A 22,659-nucleotide genomic window follows, 5' to 3' on the forward strand; every position below is an offset into this window, starting at 1 on the left:
GCCTTTTATGATTTAAAAAACATGTTCAAAATATCCACAATGTATTTGTGAATAATGTATATTTGTTTGTTTTTATTTATTTGTTGTGGGTCAGATGAGGGGTCTGAAAATGGAAGGGGATGTTTGTATTGTTTTATTGTGCTGTTTTCTGTCTCTTCAAATAAAAACACTTAAAGTGACCCCACGCTGGCTAGTCTACCTGTTGTTCTTTACATAGCTAGTAGCCTACATTGTGATATGTAGTCCCATTTAGAGCACTGGTAATCCGGATTTGGTAATCTTGAAAAATTTGTATCTGGATCAGGGTGATCCAATCCAATGTTGCTTTGAAAAACCGGCACAAAAGTAAGATGGATTACCTGATCCTGGATAGCAAAACATAGGATTTCCAAATCCGGATCATTCTGATCCAGATTAAATTTTTTGAACAACTGGGCCCAGATTATTAGGTCAAAAAGAGGCTTATCTGGAGAATATAATCTAATTTTCAGCAAAATATTCTATACGTTACCTTTGGACATCACTGGAAGCAGCAGGCTTTGCTCAGTATCACACTAGTTCTTATCATCGTCTCCATTTCCCCTTCTTCCATGAGACTGTCCATAAAAGATTTCACTGCTGATGAGGTGAATCAGTTTTTATTCTCCTTTGAGTCAAGTGACAACAAACATCCATGATAATAAAGTAGCACATCTTTAGCTTCATGATGTTACAAAATACACCGTCTTCCTACTATGCTAGTGTCATTTGTCATAATGCCATTTTATTTTTCTATATGTCCACTTGTGATTTTGTCTTTATCACTGCACTTAAACTGTATCGGAATTTTTCAATGTTATAATGTATGAGTGTTATTGTGAAAAAAACCCCAACTATGTTAGTGTGAAGTGAGCCAGAATTACTAAAAAGTGTGACCTCTGGGTTTGGCTTTCAAAGTAAAACCTTGAAAGGTAAAATAAAAAAACAAGGCTTTTGGTCACAATTTTCAAAATAAAAGCCTTATTGACAAATGTGTTGCAACGTTGTTTGATTAAAAAAGTAACAACATGTAATGAAATACTGTATTTGACCTGCTCTATCATTTTTAGTCACATTGACCCCCAGAGACATTTTGAGTTTCATACAATGTTGGAAAGAGGGGCATTTGAACTTTCTGGTGATATCAATATTATTTTTGTACTCCACATATTGAGTGAGATACGCCCCTTTATGTATTGACTGTTACCAAATTATGTTTTTGAGAAAAAGAGCCTCAAAGTTTGCAGTCCATTTGAGACATTTATTCAAATATATTAGAAAAATGAAAAATCATTCAAACATAACATAACATAGTAACATGAAATTTCCAGTCTTGAGTGCCCATACACACACACACATGTACACACACACAGCTCAAGCTGACATGCACATTTTGAACTTCAACCACAGTTGAGCCTCACTTGTGTATGGAGATGCACTTGGGCAAACTTATGTGCACGCGTAATGTATGCATGCACACGCCACGTGCACACGGATGCGAGGAAGAGTCACGCGGTGTCACTCTGTTGCACATCCAGTAAACTATAGTCTGAAATTAAGTCAGTCCACTGAGCGGTTTCTCTCTCTCTCTCTCTCTCTCTCTCTCTCTCTCTCTCTCTCTCTCTCTCTCTCTCTCTCAGGTTGCGATGCCTGACATCTACGTTTTCCCGCGGAAGAAACTGGACATTATCTTTGACTGGACAATAAAGTGAACGATGACGATGTTTCAACATACCTGTTACTGTGCAGATGTTCATTCATGTTTTGATGGGACGCTTGTAGTAAGGGGGGAGAACGGGGGACGGGGGAGAAGGGTTGCCAGGTTCTTAGCGACAAAACCCTCCCAATGATAACTAAACCCAACCCAAAACAGCTCAGTAATCAATGAAGCCAGTCCAAAAGAAGAGCCCAATACCAAACTCCAAAATACAATCCTACCAAGCCCTATAAACAGTGTTTTAAGCCCAACAGCATTTATACCGTTGCCAAGTAAATTGAAAACCGCGAACCTGGCAACATGAGAGGAAGCCGTTGAAGTAGTTTCACTCTAGGCTGGCTGGTCACCGCACCTTTATGAGCTTCATAACTATATTTAGCGTTTGAATTTCATAATAATCTTTGCACAGAATGAAAGGTAAGACTTTATTTTATCAAAATCTGATGAAACCCCAAATAGCCACAAATCGATGTATACATTTGCATATTGTTGAGGTCTAGGTTACTTTAGTTTCTTCCCACAGGCCATCACTCTGATGAACACTTAAATCAGTCATACAGTGACAGAAACTATCCCATAAAACAATAAACCTGTAACACCTACCTCATGTATATAATTACACCCCCCCCCCCCCCCTTATTCTGTGTAAGTACATTGAGAGCAGCGAAAAACCGGAGTCAAATTCATTGTATGTGTACATACTTGGCCAATAAAGCTGATTCTGATTTTGATTCTGATTTATGCAAATCAGGGGCGTCCAGCGTGACTCGCCGCCTCTGGAAACTCCTGAAACTCGTGTAGAAACTTTTAAACGAGCTGTTGTCGGTGTAAAATGAAAACAGATTCAGCAACTGCATGGCTGATTTCTCGCCTCAAATGTATTAAGAGACAAAAAGTAAAACATAATAATTGATTTCTGACTTTATTGGTGATTGTTTGTTGTTACACAATGAACGACTGAATCAGAAAACATATCAGATCATTTGGATCTACAGGATAAAACAACAGACCCACAAACTGAAAAACCTCACCAGAAGATCCAGGAATATTACACACTAAAACTGATGACTGATGATCCCCCCCCCAAAAAAAATGAAATCAAGCAAATTATTCTGTACAGTTGATACAATATTGTTGTCTAATTAGAAGCCAAATAGTTGCTGGCCGGGCTAATTAGCTATAACCTGAAGAACAGGCAAATAACAGTCTGTCACCTGATGATTTAGATGTTTCATCATTTATCATCATCATCATCATTTAACCTTTATTTCACCATGTAATCCCATCGAGAATCAAAATCGATTTTTCAAGAGAAATCTTGCCAAGAAATCAGCATCATGGCAATCATAACAGTTACAAAAAAATGACAAAAAAACAAAATAAAAAAAATAAAAAATGACATAGGGCAAACTGCATGAGAAAATATACACTTGCACTGAATTAATTGGGAAGTGCAATGTCAAAATTTGCTCTCAAGTCAGAAGTCATCACTTCTAATAATACCCACATTTTCAGAAAGTTCCTCTTCAACCGATGATTTTTAAGACTCAAATAATTAAAATTTCAACTGAGAGAATGTTCTAGAGCAAGGGAGAACAGAGAAAGATGAGACACTTTTTATATTTTGTGCTGTTATGGTTTAAAATAAATGTGTTCATCTTACCCACAGGCTCAACAACCCCTTTAATGACACACACACACACACACACACACATACACACACACACACACACACACACACACACACACACACACACACACACACACAGACACACACCTCCCTAACATCCCTTAACATCACAGAGAAGCCTCAGCTTGACAGACTTTGATATCAGTGGTCTTGGCATCACCAGCATCTACAACATTGAAATATGGGTAGAGTTTCTCAGTGAAAGTGTCTCTGTGAGTGCAGATGTGAGTCTTGTTCTCAGAGTCGTAGAAGGACAGCTCCCCCCTGTCATAGTCCAGCTGGACTCTGATCCTCTGGAGACTCTGCTTCACTGTGATGGTCTCACCAAGTCCATTAGTGTATTTTCCACTGTCATGCAGTAAACACCAGATTCCATATTCTGGTGAGGCACATAACTCCCCCTTCCTGTCAACTGACTCTTTTGCCAAACCCACAATCCAGTCAGGATGATCTCCCACCTCCACCTCCCAGCTGTGTTTCCCTGAGCTGAAGCCTTCAGATCCCAGAACAGTGGGATACTTAGTGTTTCTCTCTGGGTTGTCAGGGAGCTGCTGCTCTGTGTCTCCATATCTCACACTGGTCAGGTCATCAGACAGAGAGAGCGATGGGTCTGCAGTGTTTGGGTCCAGAATGACAGGACTGAACTTGACCTTCCCCTTCATCTTCTCCCAGACTCTGAAGGACAGGTTGCCCAGGTGTTTGGCCACATCTACCAGCGCTCCTGAGACCAGCTGTGGATCCGGCAGTGAGCACTGGGCTCTGGAGCTGGTCTGAGTGGGTTTATAACTGGTGAGGAACGGCACATTGTGTTTCTGCAGGTCTTCTTCAACAGCAGAGATACTGTCTGAGAGAGAGGACATCTTCTCCTGAATGATCTTCATCTCTCTGGCGACAGTCTTCCCCCTCTGTTCCTCTTCCTCCCTCAGAGCCACCAGTCTGGCCTCCTCTTCCTCTTTCAGGAACTGGTGGAGCTTGTGGAACTCTGCTGTGATCTGCCTCTCTGTGGCCACCAGCTGCTTCTTGGAGTGTTGATTCACTTCATTGTATTTCTTCTCAAATTCTTTGTATCTGTTCCTCTTGTCCTGTAGAGACTTGAGGTCAGATTTCAGCTGCTCCTTCAGGTCACTGACTGCTTCTTCTAGAGGAACCACCTTGTGACCGTGGTGGAGAGAGAACTCACAGACAGGACACACAGCTTTCTTTTCTTTCTTACAGAACAAGTTAGGCACTTCTGGATGTTTACTACACACCACCTGCACTTCCTCCTCTCCTTTATCCGTCTCAGATGAGCCAGCTTTCTGTCTCCCAGCATAGGAGTCAGCTAGTTCCTTCAGTGCAAAGTTGATATCTAGAATATCCTTAGAGGATTTTCTTTTACAAATGGGACAGTTATTGTTTTTAGCTTGTTCCCAGAATTGTTTCAGGCAGCTGGAACAGAAGCTGTGGTGGCAGCTCAGAGACACAGGATCTCTGAAAGTCTCTGAACACACATGGCAACTCAAGTAACTTTCAACAACAGCAGTTTTCTCAGCCATTTGCTTCGGTATCTGAATGATCTTTCAATAGCAAGACTCACCAGATCACATTCACTCCAACTTGCTGCTTATCCTCCAAATGTGTTTTTCAGTAGAGATCTCACAGCCTGTAATGGCGTCTCCGCTCTGTTCAACAATGTCAAAATCTACTTTCAATTTCACTTAGTCATGAGTTAACTATTAATGGTGAATAATGCTGCCATGTGATTTTGTGACCAGTGGATGGTGCTGTTTCTGTGGTTCCTTACAGAGTTTTAACATTTTACCCTATGTTTTATCCATTTACCTTGTTTCTGTATATGAACAGTTTCCCTGGTCAGGCCCCTTTCTTTGAAGAAACAAAAAATTAAAAGATACAAATAAAATTCCATTGTTTGACAAGACTGTCATACGTTTCTTGGAATGTTTTAACAGGAGAAAGTCATCTATTTGTTTGTGTTTTACATCTCAAAACCCTCCAAAACGCTTAATAAAAGATCCTTCAAAAGAAACAAAGACACAAGCATGTAAACAAGTGATGAGGACAGATGACTAGGAATAAAATACAACACTGAATCTTTACACCTTCATGATACACAAAAATACTTATCCTAAAACACAAAATGAATAAAAAAAAGTGTTTCATTTTCATGTGGAGCTGCTTGAAGTGTCAGATTCAGCTTCCAGCATCAGGCCAGTTTCACCAGTCTCTCATGGCCTCCCACAGTTTCTTTGCCACAGCCAATACATACCAGTCATTTATTATAATAAGCTTTAGTCATAGTTTAGAACTTATCTAAAAACAGAGTTGATGTTGAATTAAAAGCCCATGGCCACAAGAAATATAAAGACCAGAATGTATACAAAGAATAAAAGACAGATGAAGAGATATCATTACATAATAACAAGTCTGAGTTTCTCATGCAGATCGTTGTACAAGTTAGTTATTGCATCCCTTTAATTAATTCTTTTTTCACACTAGGCCTATGGCATCGTGAGTTACTGTGGAATCTGCTTGAACAGAGTGAAATGCGGTGTAAAGTGTGAATTTAAGAGAGTGAGTGCTTGTGTGTGTGTGTGTGCGTGTGTGTGTGTGTTTATGTGAGTGTGCACTTCGAGGAACCTTTTTTTCCCTTGTTGCAATGTGAATGGCTGGAGAAGAGATGTGGAGAATAAACGGAGTGTGTAACGCTGTAGTGGCAGTACTCCCTGCTCTCTAGCATTTCTAGTGGTAAAGTCTGAAACTGCAGCGTCATCCTGAAAACGCTCCCAGGAACAGAGGATCCCACAAAGAACATCCCACTTGAAAAAATTACAGTGTAGTGATGTAATTATAACACCATTATACCACCATTACATTTTTTCTCTCGCGCACCCCCTAGAGGCAGCTCGAGCACCCCAAGGGGTGCGCGCACCACACTTTGGGAATCCCTGGTCTAGATGATTCTTTCTCGACAGTTCCACAACACAACCTGTCAGCTCCGCGGCTCAAACTGAACTGTCTGTCTGTCATTTGATTGTGTGTTTGTTTAACGTGGTCCAGCTTCCCGGTTGGGTGGAGTTTTCCGTTTTTAAGCACTGTGATTGGCCCGAAGGTCCAAACGCCGCCCAGCCGGCAAACTGTGGTGCTAAAACGAAATGAACCAGTTGTTTAAACACTCTGTTTAATTTTTCAGAACTGGAACGTGCGTTCCTTCGTCAAATTCACTCTTGGAACGCTGTTCTGATGCTTTTTTCCTCTGTGAAAAGATACGGGGCTAGTCAAAAAATATTCCAGACCGGTCCACAGTTAGAGCGGCCCGATGTTCCGATGGCCAGTCCATCCCTGAATGCAGGTGCGTGTGCCCCCCGCCCTCGGATTTGCTGAAAACTCCAGATGCGCTATATTCTCTAAAATGATTAAAGATCAATAATAAATAGCTTACACATTCCTTGATTAGGCTAAATGATATCTTAGTGCCATTAAGAGGGATGGAATGGGGGATGGCAGTTTTACAAAGGGGATGGTTTTTGACAATTGTTATTTCAAGGGGGATGGCATCCCCTCGCATCCCCCCTCAAATCGACTACTGGTTATAATGTATGAGTGTTATTGTGAATAAAGATTTATTGTTGAAAAAAACAAAACAAGTATATTAGTGTGAAGTCAGCCAGAATTACTAAGAAGTGTGACCTCCGGGTTTGGCTTTCAAAGTAAAACCTTGAAAGGTAAAATAAAAAACAAGACTTTTGGTCACAATTTTCAAAATAAAAGCCTTATTGACAAATGTGTTGCAACGTTGTTTGATTAAAAAAGTAACAACATGTAATGAAATACTGTATGTGACCTGCTCTATCATTTTTAGTCACATTGACCCCCAGAGACATTTTGAGTTTCATACAATGTTGGAAAGAGGGGCATTTGAACTTTCTGGTGATATCAATATTATTGTTGTATTCCATATATTGAGTGAGATACGCCCCTTTATGTCTTGACTGTTACCAAATTATGTTTTTGAGAAAAAGAGCCTCAAAGTTTGCAGTCCATTTTGAGACATTTATTCAAATATATTAGAAAAATGAAAAATCATTCAAACATAACATAGTAACATGAAATTTCCAGTCTTGAGTGCCCACACACACACAGACATGTACACACACACAGCTCAAGCTGACATGCACATTTTGAACTTCAACCACAGTTAAGCCTCACTTGTGTATGGAGATGCACTTGGGCAAACTTATGTGCACGCGTTATGTATGCATGCACACGCCACGTGCACACGGATGCGAGGAAGAGTCACGCGGTGTCACTCTGTTGAACATCCAGTAAACTATAGTCTGAAATTAAGTCAGTCCACTGAGCGGTTTCTCTCTCTCTCTCTCTCTCTCTCTCTCTCTCTCTCTCTCAGGTTGCGATGCCTGACATCTACGTTTTCCCGCGGAAGAAACTGGACATTATCTTTGACTGGACAATAAAGTGAACGATGATGATGTTTCAACATACCTGTTACTGTGCAGATGTTCGTTCATGTTTTGATGGGAAGCTTGTAGTAAGGGGGGAGAACGGGGGACGGGGAGAAGGGTTGCCAGGTTCTTAGCGACAAAACCCTCCCAATGATAACTAAATCCAACCCAAAATACAGCACAGTAATCAATGAAGCCAGTCCAAAAGAAGAGCCCAATACCAAAACTCCAAAATACAATCCTACCAAGCCCTATAAACAGTGTTTTAAGCCCAACAACATTTTTACCGTTGCCAATTAAATTGAAAACCGTGAACCTGGCAACATGAGAGGAAGCCGTTGAAGTAGTTTCACTCTAGGCTGGCTGGTCACCGCACCTTTATGAGCTTCATAACTATATTTAGCGTTTGAATTTCATAATATTCTTTGCACAGAATGAAACGTAAGACTTTATTTTATCAAAATGTGATAAAACCCCAAAAAGCCACAAATCGATGTTAACATTTGCATATTGTTGAGGTCTAGGTTAGCCTACTTTATGCAAATCAGGGGCGTCCCGCGTGACTCGCCGCCTCTGGAAACTCCCGAAACTCAAAACTTACTAAAAGTAAAACATAATAATTGATTTCTGACTTTATTGGTGGTTGTTTGTTGTTACACAATGAAAGACTGAATCAGAAAACATATCAGATCACTTGAATCTACAGGATAAAACAACAGACCCACAAACTGAAAAACCTCACCAGAAGATCCAGGAATATTACACACTGAAACTGATGACTGATGATCCCCCCTCAAAAATCCCAAATATGAAAACAAGCAAATTATTCTGTACAGTTGATACAATATTGTTGTCTAATTAGAAGCCAAATAGTTGCTGGCCGGGCTAATTAGCTATAACCTGAAGAACAGGCAAATAACAGTCTGTCACCTGATGATTTAGATGTTTCATCATTTATCATCATCATCATCATTTAACCTTTATTTCACCATGTAATCTCATCAAGAATCAAAATCGATTTTTCAAGAGAAATCTTGCCAAGAAATCAGCATCATGGCAATCATAACAGTTACAAAAAAATGACAAAAAACAACATAAAAAAAATAAAAAATGACATAGGGCAAACTGCATGAGAAAATATACACTTGCACTGAATTAATTTGGAAGTGCAATGTCAAAATTTGCTGTATGAGCACTCAAGTCAGAAGTCATCACTTCTAATAATACCCACATTTTCAGAAAGTTCCTCTTCAACCGATGATTTTTAAGACTCAAATAATTAAAATTTCAACTGAGAGAACACACACACACATCTCACTAACATCCCTTAACATCACAGAGAAGCCTCAGCTTGACAGACTTTGATATCAGTGGTCTCTGCATCACCAGCCTGACCAACATCAAAAAATGGGTAGAGTTTCTCAGTGAAAGTGTCTCTGTGAGTGCAGATGTGAGTCTTGTTCTCAGAGTCGTAGAAGGACAGCTCCCCCCTGTCATAGTCCAGCTGGACTCTGATCCTCTGGAGACTCTGTGTCACTGTGACGGTCTCACCAAGTACATCAATGTATTTTCCACTGACATGCAGTAAATACAAATTCTTTGTATCTGTTCCTCTTGTCCTGTAGAGACTTGAGGTCAGATTTCAGCTGCTCCTTCAGGTCACTGACTGCTTCTTCTAGAGGAACCACCTTGTGACCGTGGTGGAGAGAGAACTCACAGACAGGACACACAGCTTTCTTTTCTTTCTTACAGAACAAGTTAGGCACTTCTGGATGTTTACTACACACCACCTGCACTTCCTCCTCTCCTTTATCCGTCTCAGATGAGCCAGCTTTCTGTCTCCCAGCATAGGAGTCAGCTAGTTCCTTCAGTACAAAGTTCACATCTAGATCATCCTTCGAGGATTTTCTTTTACAAATGGGACAGTTCTTGTTTTTAGCTTGTTCCCAGAATTGTTTCAGGCAGCTGGAACAGAAGCTGTGGTGGCAGCTCAGAGACACAGGATCTCTGAAAGTCTCTGAACACACATGGCAATTCAGGAAACTTTCAAAAACAGCCGTTTTCTCAGCCATTTGCTTTGGTATCTGAATGATCTTTCAATAGCAAGACTCACCAGATCACATTCACTCCAACTTGCTGCTTACAATCCTCCAAATGTGTTTTTCAGTAGAGATCTCACAGCCTGTAATGGAGTCTCCGCTCTGTTCAACAATGTCAAAATCTACTTTCAGTTTCACTTAGTCATGAGTTAACTAGTAATGCTGGATAATGCTGCCATCTGATTTTGTGACCAGTGGATGGTGCTGTTTCTGTGGTTCCTTACAGAGTTTAACATTTTACTCTGTTTTATCCATTTACCTTGTTTATGAACACTGGTTTCACTGGTAACTTTGTGTGTCTTTCTTTTAAGACAAAAACAGAGGAATAAAAGATACAAATGGATTTGATTCTTTGACAATGCTAACAATCGTTGCGCCACAGAAATACCCAGGCCTAAGACAAGACTGTCATAAATTTCTTGGAATATTTTAACAGGAGAAAGTCATCTATTTGTTTGTGTGTTTTACATCTCAAGTGTTTGAAATGCATTCAGTGCATTCTCCAACGACAGTGTAAATGAACATGTTTATTTGTGCATATAAAAATGATAAACCACAGAAGGAAGAAAAATCCAGGTTGTGTAGGTGAGATTAAAATAAATCTACTGAAAAGAAACAAATACACAATCAAGCAAACACAAAAACATGTCTAAGAATAAAATACAACACTGAATCTTTACACCTCCATGATACACAAACATGTTCAATGAAAAAAATAAATACATAAAAAACTAATGAGAATGATAAATACATATCCTAAAATGTTTTAACAAAAAATGAACAAAAAAGTCTTTCATTTTCATTTGGAGCTACTTCAAACGTGTCAGATTCAGCTTCCAAAAACAGAGTTGACAAAGTGCTTCATATGGAATAGAAATTAATAAAGCCCATGACCATAATTAATAAAAAAGTATAGGAATTCATGAAAAGAATAAAAGAAAAAAGACACAATCAAGAGATGTAAGAGAGTGAATGTTTTTAAAGCTGCTTTAGATAAGAGTGTCAGCTAAATGCCCTGATTGTTAAGTATAGTACTGTCCAGAGGATTCAGAGCATCTACCCAGCCTTTATACAACTTTATTATTTCAACCAGCTGACATTCTTCATAAGTCTTCATAAGGACTGTGGGAGGAGCAAGGTGACATGAGCTGGGGTCTGCTAGGCTGAGGTCTTTGATTTGTTAGAGGAAGAGAAGATGGAGGTATATTTTTTCTGTGGCTTACAACTGGAACCATGGAACTGGAACCTCACAACACCAGATCATTAGGTCAAAAAGAGGTTTATCTGTAGAATATAATCAACTTTTCAGCAAAATATTTGATACGTTACCTTTGGACATCACTGGAAGCAGCGGGCTTTGCTCAGTATCACACTTGTTCATATTTTCTCCATTTTATTAAGGTATTTATTTTGCAATAGCTTGTAGACTTGATGTGAGAACTTGTAGAATACAATGTGAGAACATGTAGAATAAATATGAACTTGTATGTTGAAATTTTCACTCACTTCACTCACAAATATTCACACACCCGTGTTCTGAATTTGAAGTCCCAGACAAAAATTCACAAATGTGTAAATTGATACTTAGATAAATATGTAAGTACACAAAAGAATAATTGGTCTGCCGGAGAGTGAAATCATTTTGATTGGTCATTATCAAACACGTTTGTTATGTGAGAAACATGTAACTGTGGCTCGCCATAGGCTGCTGTAGTCCTTTGAAATCAGACTAGCAGTGATGTTGGAAGATGCAACCTCTGCTGTAGCTTAGTTCATTCTTTTCACAGGCAGGTTAGCCTAGCGTTAGCTTTTTGCTAATATTGATTACATTTCTGCTTTAAAACTCATAAACGCGGTGTTGACTTGTCAGTATTATCTTATATAACAGTGTGTATGAATATCATAAACCTGCGTTGAACACAGAGTGTCACGAGGAGGTTTGGTGAGGACCCAAACGCAGGACAGCGAGGCAGGTTGTGATCAAACCCCAGGACTGGGTGTTTAATTGAACAGATAGCAGGTGACACAGGAAATCCAAAAACACGAGCTCTACACAAATTGACACAAACATAACACAATACAGAACAATGAACCGACAAAGACTGACTGGGGAAACAAGACTAATATACACATGGGGTGATTACAAATCAGGTACAGGTGTGTGGGAGCAGGAGCTGGGGGAGAGAGGTAGCCACACCCACACTACACACTGACAGACAAACCAGGAGGTGGAGACACAAGGGAGGCAGGGAACACAGAAAGAAACACACAGGCAGGTCATGGCCGAACCATGACAGTACCCCCCCCTTAAGGGACGGCTACCAGACGTCCCACCAGGCTGGCCAGGAACACCGAGCAGGGTGGGTGGAGGGGGTCTGGAGGAGGGATTCAGGGACAAGTGGCCTGGGAACAGAAGGATGGAGCAGGAAACGTCAGGCGGACGGCCTGGAGGCTGGACACGTAGGCGCAGCAGCTCTGGAGGACGGGCAGGAGGACGACCAGAGTGGCGGAACAGCTCTGGAGGACGGGCAGGAGGACGACCAGAGTGGCGGAGCAGCTCTGGAGGACGGCGACGAAGGCGGGACCGCTCAGGAGGTCGACGACGAAGACGGGACCGCTCAGGAGGTCGACGACGAAGACGGGACCGCTCAGGTCGACGACGCAGCTGGAGGTCAGGGAATGCAGCCGACACCAGAAGATTCGGCTGCGGGTCGGGGCAGGCTGCAAGATCAGCTTCTGGTGTCAGGAGTACAGGACTGGAGTCCGGCTGCGGGAGTGCGGGACCGGAGGCCGGAGACAGGAAAGCAGGACCGGAAGCCAGAGACTGGAGTACAGGACCGGAGGCCGGAGACTGGAGTACAGGACCGGAGGCCGGAGACTGGAGTACAGGACCGGAGGCCGGAGACTGGAGTACAGAACCAGAGGCCAGAGGCTGGAGCGCAGGACCGGACACTGGAGGCTGGAGCGCAGGACCGGACACTGGAGGCTGGAGCGTAGGACCGGACACTGGAGGCTGGAGCGCAGGACCGGACACTGGAGGCTGGAGCGCAGGACCGGACACTGGAGGCTGGAGCGCAGGACCGGACACTGGAGGCTGGAGCGCAGGACCGGAGTCCGGCAGCTGCTGTCGGAGATGGCTGATGGGGAATGGCAGGGCGTCGGCGGATGCGGCCGACAACTGGGGATCTGGCTGCAGAGCAGACTGTGTCAGCTGGAAGCCCGGCAGGCGAGCTGGTGAAGCCAGGAAACCAGGGGGTTGCTGAAACACAGCCAGAGCTGACTGCAGCAGAACAGGAACAGAAACTTGCTGCACCTCAGGCTCAGCGAATTGCTGCAAGACGGGAACAGGAGACAGCTGCAGCCCAGGAACAGAAGGCTTTTGCAGCACAGGAACAGAAGGCTCTTGCAGCACAGGAACAGGAGGCTCTTGCAGCACAGGAACAGGAGGCTCTTGCAGCACAGGAACAGGAGGCTCTTGCAGCACAGGAACAGGAGGCTCTTGCAGCACAGGAACAGGAGGCCTTTGCAGCACAGGAACAGAAGGCCTTTGCAGCACAGGAACAGGAGGCTCTTGCAGCACAGGAACAGGAGGCCTTTGCAGCACAGGAACAAGAGATTGCTGCGGCCCAACAGGAACAAGAGATTGCTGCGGCCCAACAGGAACAAGAGATTGCCGCGGCTCAGCGGGAACAGGGGGCTTCCGCGGCGCAGGAACAGGTAACTGCCGCAGCGCAGGAACAGGTAACTGCCGCAGCGCAGGAACAGGTAACTGCCGCAGCGCAGGAACAGGTAACTGCCGCAGCTCGGCGACAGGGCGCTTTTGTGGCGCAGGAACAGGGACCAGCCGAGGTGCAGGAACAGGAGACCACCGCGGCTCGGCTACGGGGAGCTTCCGCGGCGCAGGAACGGGTGACTGCCGCAGCTCGACGGCAGGGAGCTTCCGCGGCGCAGGAACAGGTGACTGCCGCAGCTCGGCGACAGGGAGCTTCCGCGGTGCAGGAAGCTGAGATTGCTGCGGCCCAGCACGAACAGGAGATTGCCGTGGCGCAGGAACAGGAGACCGCCGCGGCCCAACAGGAACTGGGGATTGCCACGGCCCGACAGGAACAGGAACTGGGGATTGCCGCGGCTCGGGAACAGGGACCGACTGGACCCCAGTAGTGGCGCTGGGTAGCGGAGACTCTGTGGCGCAGGACTGCTGAGTGAGCCAGTGGTGTCGGGAGCCACGGGGACCTCGCCGCCTCTTGGTGCCTCCACGGGTCCCTGTGAAAAAGGCAAGACGAGTCCCCTCAAAGGATGACCGCTGGGCATCAGGGCGGCTCCCCAGATGATCCTGGTAGAAACCAGGGGTTCCGGGAAAGCCGGGTCAGGACAGGCAGGTTTTAGGCTCAAAACCCCGAGCCTAACCGACTGGAGTGCTGGCTGGTAGCTAGCAGGCCCAAAGCTAGCAGACTGGAGGCTAGCAAACTGGGACTTGGGCTGGTAGCTCGGCTGCTGCTGGAGCTTGGACTGGTAGCTAGGCTGCTGCTGCGGCCTAGGCTTGGGCTGGTAGCTCGGCTGCTGCTGGGGCTTGGGCTGGTAGCTAGGCTGCTGCTGCGGCCTAGGCTTGGGAGAGGGTAGAGTTGAGAGCGCAGGTCAAACAGACAAGCAGGGCTCAGCACTCACTTCTTCACTGTGACGGTCTTACCAAGTCCATTAGTGTATTTTCCACTGCGATGCAGTAAACACCAGATTCCATTTTCTGGTGTGGCATATCTCTCCCCCTTCCTGTCAACTGACTCTTTTGCCAAACCCACATTCCAATCAGGATGATCTCCCACCTCCACCTCCCAGCTGTGTTTCCCTGAGCTGAAGCCTTCAGATCCCAGAACAGTGGCATACTTAGTGTTTCTCTCTGGGTTGTCAGGGAGCTGCTGCACTGTGTCTCCATATCTCACACTGGTCAGGTCATCAGACAGAGAGAGACTGGAGGCTGCAGTGTTTGGGTCCAGAATGACAGGACTGAACTTGACCTTCCCCTTCATCTTCTCCCAGACTCTGAAGGACAGGTTGCCCAGGTGTTTGGCCACATCTACCAGCGCTCCTGAGACCAGCTGTGGATCCGGCAGTGAGCACTGGGCTCTGGAGCTGGTCTGAGTGGGTTTATAACTGGTGAGGAACGGCACATTGTGTTTCTGCAGGTCTTCTTCAACAGCAGAGATACTGTCTGAGAGAGAGGACATCTTCTCCTGAATGATCTTCATCTCTCTGGCGACAGTCTTCCCCCTCTGCTCCTCTTCCTCCCTCAGAGCCGCCAGTCTGGCCTCCTCTTCCTCTTTCAGGAACTGGTGGAGCTTGTGGAACTCTGCTGTGATCTGCCTCTCTGTGGCCACCAGCTGCTTCTTGGAGTGTTGATTCACTTCCTTGTATTTCTCCTCAACCTCTTTGTATTTGTTCCTCTTGTCCTGTAGAGACTTTAGGTCAGATTTCAGCTGCTCCTTCAGGTCACTGACTGCTTCTTCTAGAGGAACCACCTTGTGACGGAGAGAGAACTCACAGACAGGACACACAGCTTTCTGTTCCTCCTTACAGAACAAGTTAGGCACTTCTGGATGTTTACTACACACCACCTTCACTTCCTCCTCTCCTTTATCCGTCTCAGATGAGTCAGCTTTCTGTCTCCCAGCATAGGAGTCAGCTAGTTCCTTCAGTGTAAAGTTCACTGCTAGCTGATCCTTTGAGGATTTTCTTTTACAAATGGGACAGTTCTTGTTTTCAGCTTGTTTCCAGAATTGTTTCAGGCAGCTGGAACAGAAGCTGTGGTGGCAGCTCAGAGACACAGGATCTCTGAAAGTCTCTGAACACACATGGCAATTCAGGAAACTTTCAAAAACAGCCGTTTTCTCAGCCATTTGCTTTGGTATCTGAATGATCTTTCAATAGCAAGACTCACCAGATCACATTCACTCCAACTTGCTGCTTACAATCCTCCAAATGTGTTTTTCAGTAGAGATCTCACAGCCTGTAATGGCGTCTCCGCTCTGTTCAACAATGTCAAAATCTACTTTCAGTTTCACTTAGTCATGAGTTAACTAGTAATGCTGGATAATGCTGCCATGTGATTTTGTGACCAGTGGATGGTGCTGTTTCTGTGGTTCCTTACAGAGTTGAACATTTTACTCTATGTTTTATCCATTTACCTTGTTTATGAACACTGGTTTCACTGGTAACTTTGTGTGTCTTTCTTTTAAGACAAAACAGAAGAATAAAAGATACAAATAGATTTGATTCTTTGACAATGCTAACAATCGTTGTGCCACAGAAATACCCAGGCCTAAGACAAGACTGTCATAAATTTCTTGGAATATTTTAACAGGAGAAAGTCATCTATTTGTTTGTGTGTTTTACATCTCAAGTGTTTGAAATGCATTCAGTGCATTCTCCAACGACAGTGTAAATGATCATGTTTATTTGTGCATATAAAAATGATAAACCACAGAAGGAGGAAAAATCCAGGTTGTGTAGGTGAGATTAAAATAAATCTACTGAAAAGAAACAAATACACAATCAAGCAAACACAAAAACATGTCTAAGAATAAAATACAACACTGAATCTTTACACCTCCATGATACACAAAAATGTTCAATGAAAAAAATAAATACATAAAAAATGAATGAGAACGATAAATACATATCCTAAAATATTTTAACAAAAAATGAACAAAAAAGCCTTTCATTTTCATTTGGAGCTGCTTCAAACATGTCAGATTCAGCTTCCAAAAACAGAGCTGACAAAGTGCTTCATATGGAATAAAAATGAATAAAGCCCATGACCATAATTAATAAAAAGTATAGGAATTCATGAAAAGAATAAAAGAAAAAAAGAATCAAGAGATGTAAGAGAGTGAATGTTTTTAAAGCTGCTTTAGATAAGAGTATCAGCTAAACGCCCTGATTGTTAAGTATAGTACTGTCCAGAGGCTTCAGAGCATCTACCCAGCCTTTATACAACTTTATTATTTCGACCAGCTGACAAAGAGGGAGTTCATTCAACAAGAGATCATCAGGTGAAGCCTGGTGTCAGAGGAGGACAGAGGGTCCAGTGGTTAGAGAGACAGTCTCCATTCATTATAACTCACTCTATAGTAATGCCTTGAGTCTTTACAGCATCTTAAAACAGTGGCTAATGCCTTTAATGAGTTTTGGTGCTGTTATTTTCCCCACCAGCGGCATGATGCTCCCGTCCTGTGATGGCTCTTTGTAAGGATGGGCAGCTGCATCAGGGACAGACTCACATCGCTCCTGAGGAAAAGACGGGGAACTTAGACAACGGAGGGGAAGATGGAGGTAAAATCCTAGGTCATCTTATTATTGGTTCTCAGCTGTGTCATGACCCTCTAACTGTTGCTATTAATGATTTCTGAACTACTGAGCAGTACTGTTCAGCTTAGCCTAGTTCACCAGATCCTGTGTATTCATAAATGATTTTGTTTATGTGTCTTAATCGCAGTGAATACGCTACTCAGCCTCCCATGTGTGTCTCTGCAACATGACAGCGAGCCATGCAGGTGTTACAGGTAAAGCTTCCCCCTATAGTGTGGTGGAAGTGTCCACTGAGGTTGCTGTTGGACAGGAGAGGAGGGGGAGACGTGGCTAGGTGTGTATCCAGCACCACCAGCCAGAGGAGGAGACTCCACATTCACACTCCCAAAAGTAGGTTGAGGTTTGCTCTGTGGCCCCTGCTTTACACATTGTCCAGTTGATGGTGGGATGATGGACAGATCTTGTTGATATGGTGACTGAAGTCCATTCAACATACCCTGGTGTGTGTACTGGGGCTGAAAAGGGGGGATATTGCTTCATAAGGGCTGTGGGAGGAGCAAGGTGACATGAGCTGGGGTCTGCTAGGCTGAGGTCTTTGATTTGTTAGAGGAAGAGAAGATGGAGGTATATTTTTTCTGTGGCTTACAACTGGAACCATGGAACTGGAACCTCACAACACCAGATCATTAGGTCAAAAAGAGGTTTATCTGTAGAATATAATCAACTTTTCAGCAAAATATTTGATACGTTACCTTTGGACATCACTGGAAGCAGCGGGCTTTGCTCAGTATCACACTTGTTCTTATCATCGGCTCCGTTTTATGAAGGTATTTATTTTGCAAAAGCTTGTAGACTTAATGTGAGAACTTGTAGAATACAATGTGAGAACATGTAGAATAAATATGAACTTGTATGTTGAAATTTTCACTCACTTCACTCACAAATATTCACACACCCGTGTTCTGAATTTGAAGTCCCAGACAAAAATTCACAAATGTGTAAATTGATACTTAGATAAATATGTAAGTACACAAAAGAATAATTGGTCTGCCGGAGAGTGAAATCATTTTGATTGGTCATTATCAAACACGTTTGTTATGTGAGAAACATGTAACTGTGGCTCGCCATAGGCTGCTGTAGTCCTTTGAAATCAGACTAGCAGTGATGTTGGAAGATGCAACCTCTGCTGTAGCTTAGTTCTTCTTAGCTTTTTGCTAATATTGATTACATTTCTGTTTTAAAACTCATAAACGCGGTGTTGACTTGTCAGTATTATCTTATATAACAGTGTGTATGAATATCATAAACCTGCGTTGAACACAGAGCTTATTTTCTGCATCAGACGTAAACCAAAACACATTGAAGTGGGGCTGCGGTCAACCCCCACCCCCCACCCCCCCGCTCTGCTCTCTCACATCAACAGCTACAAGCACAAGTTAGTTTAGCAACACATTTATCACATCGTAAATGTTGCCTTATAAGTTTTAGAAGCCTTATAAGCTGTCATTGTACTAAGTATCAATTTACGCATCTGTGAATTTTTGTCTGTGACTTCAAATTCAGAACATATTATATATGTGAATATTTGTGAGTGAAGTGAGTGAAAATTTCAACATACAAGTTCACATTTATTCTACATGTTCTCACATTGTATTCTACAACATGTAAAATAAATACCTTCATACCATTTCCCCTTCTTCAATGAGACTGCCCATAAAAGATTTCACTGCTGATGAGGTGAATCATTTATTATTCACCTTTGCATCAAGTGACAAAAAACATCCAGGATAATAAAGTAGCACATTTTCAGCTTTTATTGTTGAAAAAAAAAAAAAAAAAACTATGTTAGTGTGAAGTCAGCCAGAATTACTAAAAAGTGTGACTTCCGGGTTTGGCTTTCAAAGTAAAACCTTGAAAGGTAAAATAAAAAAAACAAGTCTTTTGGTCACAACTTTCAAAATAAAAGCCTTATTGACAAACGTGTTGCAATGTTGTTTGATTAAAAAGTACCAACATGAAATTAAAGGATATGCTGTATGTCAGGCGGATTCTGCATAAATTAAAATGCAATTGTTTTTTTCCCAAAACCTCATTTTCACAATATATTCATAGTAATAAAGGCAGGGATGTACAGTAGTCGGGTTAAAATCACCTAAACTCAGTTTACTCACCTTTTTATTTGTTGAATAGATGTTTTATATTTTTTAGCCCAACAATCTATGATATAAATCTCTAGTATTTTAACCACACATGATAGTAAGTAGCATCAATCTGATGTAAATTGTATGAAAATGAAGTCTATTAATGGAAAAAAGCACAATTGATTTCTGACTTTATTGGTGGTTTTTTGTTGTTACACAATGAAAGACTGAATCAGAAAACATATCAGATCACTTGAATCTACAGGATAAAACAACAGACCCACAAACTGAAATACCAGAAGATCCAGGAATATTACACACTAAAACTGATGACTGATGATGGGAGAAAAATTAAATAAATCCCAAATATGAAAACAAGCAAATTATTCTGTACAGTTGATACAAAAAATATCTACATTAAAAACTCAGTGGACAAGATCCAGGAATATTACTTAATATTAGTATTATTTAGCAACATCATAATCATTTAACACTTATTTCACCATGTAGTCCCATAGAGAATCAAAATCTATTTTACCCATCTTACCCACAGGCTCAATTTATCCCATTCTCCCCCACACACAACTAAACCTAATTCTACTTTTAACTGAAAACAAACACCCTAATAACGCGCGCACACACACACACACACACACACACACACACACACACACACACACACACACACACACACACACACACCTCACTAACATCCCTTAACATCACAGAGAAGCCTCAGCTTGACAGACTTTGATATCAGTGGTCTTGGCATCACCAGCCTGACCAACATCAAAAAATGGGTAGAGCTTCTCAGTGAAAGTGTCTCTGTGAGTGAAGATGTGAGTCTTGTCCTCAGAGTCGTAGAAGGACAGCTCCCCCCTGTCATAGTCCAGCTGGACTCTGATCCTCTGGAGACTCTTCTTCACTATGATGGTCTTACCAAGTCCATTAGAGTATTTTCCACTGCCATGCACTAAACACCAGAATCCATATTCTGGTGAGGCATCTGCCTTCCCCTTCCTGTCAACTGACTCTTTTGCCAAACCCACATTCCAGTTAGGATGATCTTCCACCTCCACCTCCCAGCTGTGTTTCCCTGAGCTGAAGCCTTCAGATCCCAGAACAGTGTTATACTTAGTGTGTCTCTCTGGGTTGTCAGGGAGCTGCTGCACTGTGTCTCCATATCTCACACTGGTCAGGTCATCAGACAGAGAGAGATGGGGGTTTGCAGTGTTTGGGTCCAGAATGACAGGACTGAACTTGACCTTCCCCTTCATCTTCTCCCAGACTCTGAAGGACAGGTTGCCCAGGTGTTTGGCCACATCTACCAGCGCTCCTGAGACCAGCTGTGGATCCGGCAGTGAGCACTGGGCTCTGGCGCTGGTCTGAGTGGGTTTATAACTGGTGAGGAACGGCACATTGTGTTTCTGCAGGTCTTCTTCAACAGCAGAGATACTGTCTGAGAGAGAGGACATCTTCTCCTGAATGATCTTCATCTCTCTGGCGACAGTCTTCCCCCTCTGCTCCTCTTCCTCCCTCAGAGCCGCCAGTCTGGCCTCCTCTTCCTCTTTCAGGAACTGGTGGAGCTTGTGGAACTCTGCTGTGATCTGCCTCTCTGTGGCCACCAGCTGCTTCTTGGAGTGTTGATTCACTTCCTTGTATTTCTCCTCAACCTCTTTGTATTTGTTCCTCTTGTCCTGTAGAGACTTGAGGTCAGATTTCAGCTGCTCCTTCAGGTCACTGACTGCTTCTTCTAGAGGAACCACCTTGTGACCGTGGTGGAGAGAGAACTCACAGACAGGACACACAGCTTTCTGTTCCTCCTTACAGAACAAGTTAGGCACTTCTGGATGTTTACTACACACCACCTGCACTTCCTCCTCTCCTTTATCTGTCTCAGATGAGCCAGCTTTCTGTCTCCCAGCATAGGAGTCAGCTAGTTCCTTCAGTTCAAAGTTCACTGCTAGATTATCCTTTGAGGATTTTCTTTTACAAATGGGACAGTTCTTGTTTTTAGCTTGTTCCCAGAATTGTTTCAGGCAGCTGGAACAGAAGCTGTGGTGGCAGCTCAGAGACACAGGATCTCTGAAAGTCTCTGAACACACATGGCAACTCAAGTAACTTTTAACAACAGCGGTTTTCTCAGCCATTTGCTTCGGTATCTGAATGATCTTTCAATAGCAAGACTCACCAGATCACATTCACTCCAACTTGCTGCTTACAATCCTCCAAATGTGTTTTTCAGTAGAGATCTCACAGCCTGTAATGGAGTCTCCGCTCTGTTCAACAATGTCAAAATCTACTTTCAATTTAACTTATCTCTGTCATGAGTTAATTATTAATGGTGAATAATGCTGCCATGTGATTTTGTGACCAGTGGATGGTGCTGTTTCTGTGGTTCCTTACAGACTTTAACATTTAACTCTATGTTCTATCCATTTAGAACATCCATCTATCCAACACAAGACTATAGGTTTCTTGGAATATTTTAACAGAAAGTCATCATATTCATTCAGTGTTTGACAACTCAACTGTTTGAAACAGTTCATTAAATATCAATGCATTCTCCAACTACTGTGAAAATGAACATTAAGTTCATTTGAGCATATAAAAATGATAAACCACAGAAGGAAGAATAATCCATGTTGTGTAGGTGAAATGAAAATAAAACCTCCAAAATGCTTAAGAAAAGATTTCTCTTCAAAATAAACAAAGAAGCCAGCAAACAAATAAAGAAAGACTAAGAATAAAATACAACACTGAATCTTTACAGCTTCATCATACACAAAAATGTTCAATGAAAAAAATAAATACATAAAAAACTAATGAGAATGATAAATACATATCCTAAAATGTTTTAACAAAAAATGAACAAAAAAACCTTTCATTTTCATTTGGAGCTGCTTCAAACATGTCAGATTCAGCTTCCAAAAACAGAGTTGATAAATTGCTTCATATGGAATAAAAATTAATGAAGCCCATGACCATAATTAATAAAAAGTATAGGAATTCATGAAAAGAATAAAAGAAAAAAAGAATCAAGAGATGTAAGAGAGTGAATGTTTTTAAAGCTGCTTTAGATAAGAGTGTCAGCTAAACGCCCTGATTGTTAAGTATAGTACTGTCCAGAGGCTTCAGAGCATCTACCCAGCCTTTATACAACTTTATTATTTCAACCAGCTGACAAAGAGGGAGTTCATTCAACAAGAGATCATCAGGTGAAGCCTGGTGT

At 42.5% G+C, this 22,659-nt stretch overlaps 3 protein-coding genes across 3 annotated transcripts; all 3 read right to left on the bottom strand.

Annotated features, from left to right (window-relative positions):
* Positions 1–3,243: 3,243 nt before the first annotated feature.
* Positions 3,244–4,960, bottom strand: LOC139657248 (nuclear factor 7, ovary-like). Its single transcript, XM_071535014.1, has one exon. It carries the CDS (start codon positions 4,958–4,960, stop codon positions 3,533–3,535), a length of 1,428 nt encoding a protein of 475 aa, XP_071391115.1. The 3' UTR covers positions 3,244–3,532.
* A 3,404-nt stretch (positions 4,961–8,364) lies between these two features.
* On the bottom strand, positions 8,365–15,981 carry LOC139657240 (nuclear factor 7, ovary-like). The gene is made up of 2 exons (XM_071535006.1): positions 14,650–15,981; positions 8,365–9,411 (listed from the first exon to the last, which is right to left on the bottom strand). Exons 1-2 carry the CDS (start codon positions 15,873–15,875, stop codon positions 9,219–9,221), a joined length of 1,419 nt encoding a protein of 472 aa, XP_071391107.1. The 5' UTR covers positions 15,876–15,981; the 3' UTR covers positions 8,365–9,218.
* A 3,731-nt stretch (positions 15,982–19,712) lies between these two features.
* LOC139657247 (nuclear factor 7, ovary-like) lies at positions 19,713–21,704 on the bottom strand. The gene has a single exon (XM_071535012.1). The coding sequence runs from the start codon at positions 21,575–21,577 to the stop codon at positions 20,150–20,152; it is 1,428 nt and encodes a 475-aa protein (XP_071391113.1). The 5' UTR covers positions 21,578–21,704; the 3' UTR covers positions 19,713–20,149.
* Between the last annotated feature and the right edge of the window lie 955 nt (positions 21,705–22,659).

This window comes from Centroberyx affinis, unplaced genomic scaffold (assembly GCF_046629955.1).
Source record: "Centroberyx affinis isolate AG114_WGS23_722 - 3 ecotype Tasmania unplaced genomic scaffold, CSIRO-AGI_Caff_v1 ptg002645l_1, whole genome shotgun sequence".
Lineage (NCBI taxonomy): Eukaryota > Metazoa > Chordata > Actinopteri > Beryciformes > Berycidae > Centroberyx > Centroberyx affinis.

Excerpts from the sequence above, each read along its gene's own strand:
- LOC139657248 (XM_071535014.1), bottom strand. The coding sequence starts at position 4,960 with ATGGCTGAGAAAACTGCTGTTGTTGAAAGTTACTTGAGTTGCCATGTG.
- LOC139657247 (XM_071535012.1), bottom strand. The coding sequence starts at position 21,577 with ATGGCTGAGAAAACCGCTGTTGTTAAAAGTTACTTGAGTTGCCATGTG.
- LOC139657240 (XM_071535006.1), bottom strand. The coding sequence starts at position 15,875 with ATGGCTGAGAAAACGGCTGTTTTTGAAAGTTTCCTGAATTGCCATGTG. Across the intron at positions 9,412-14,649 it reads AAGACCGTCACAGTGAAGAA|TCTCCAGAGGATCAGAGTCC; the intron begins GTGAGTGCTGAG and ends AGTGACACAGAG.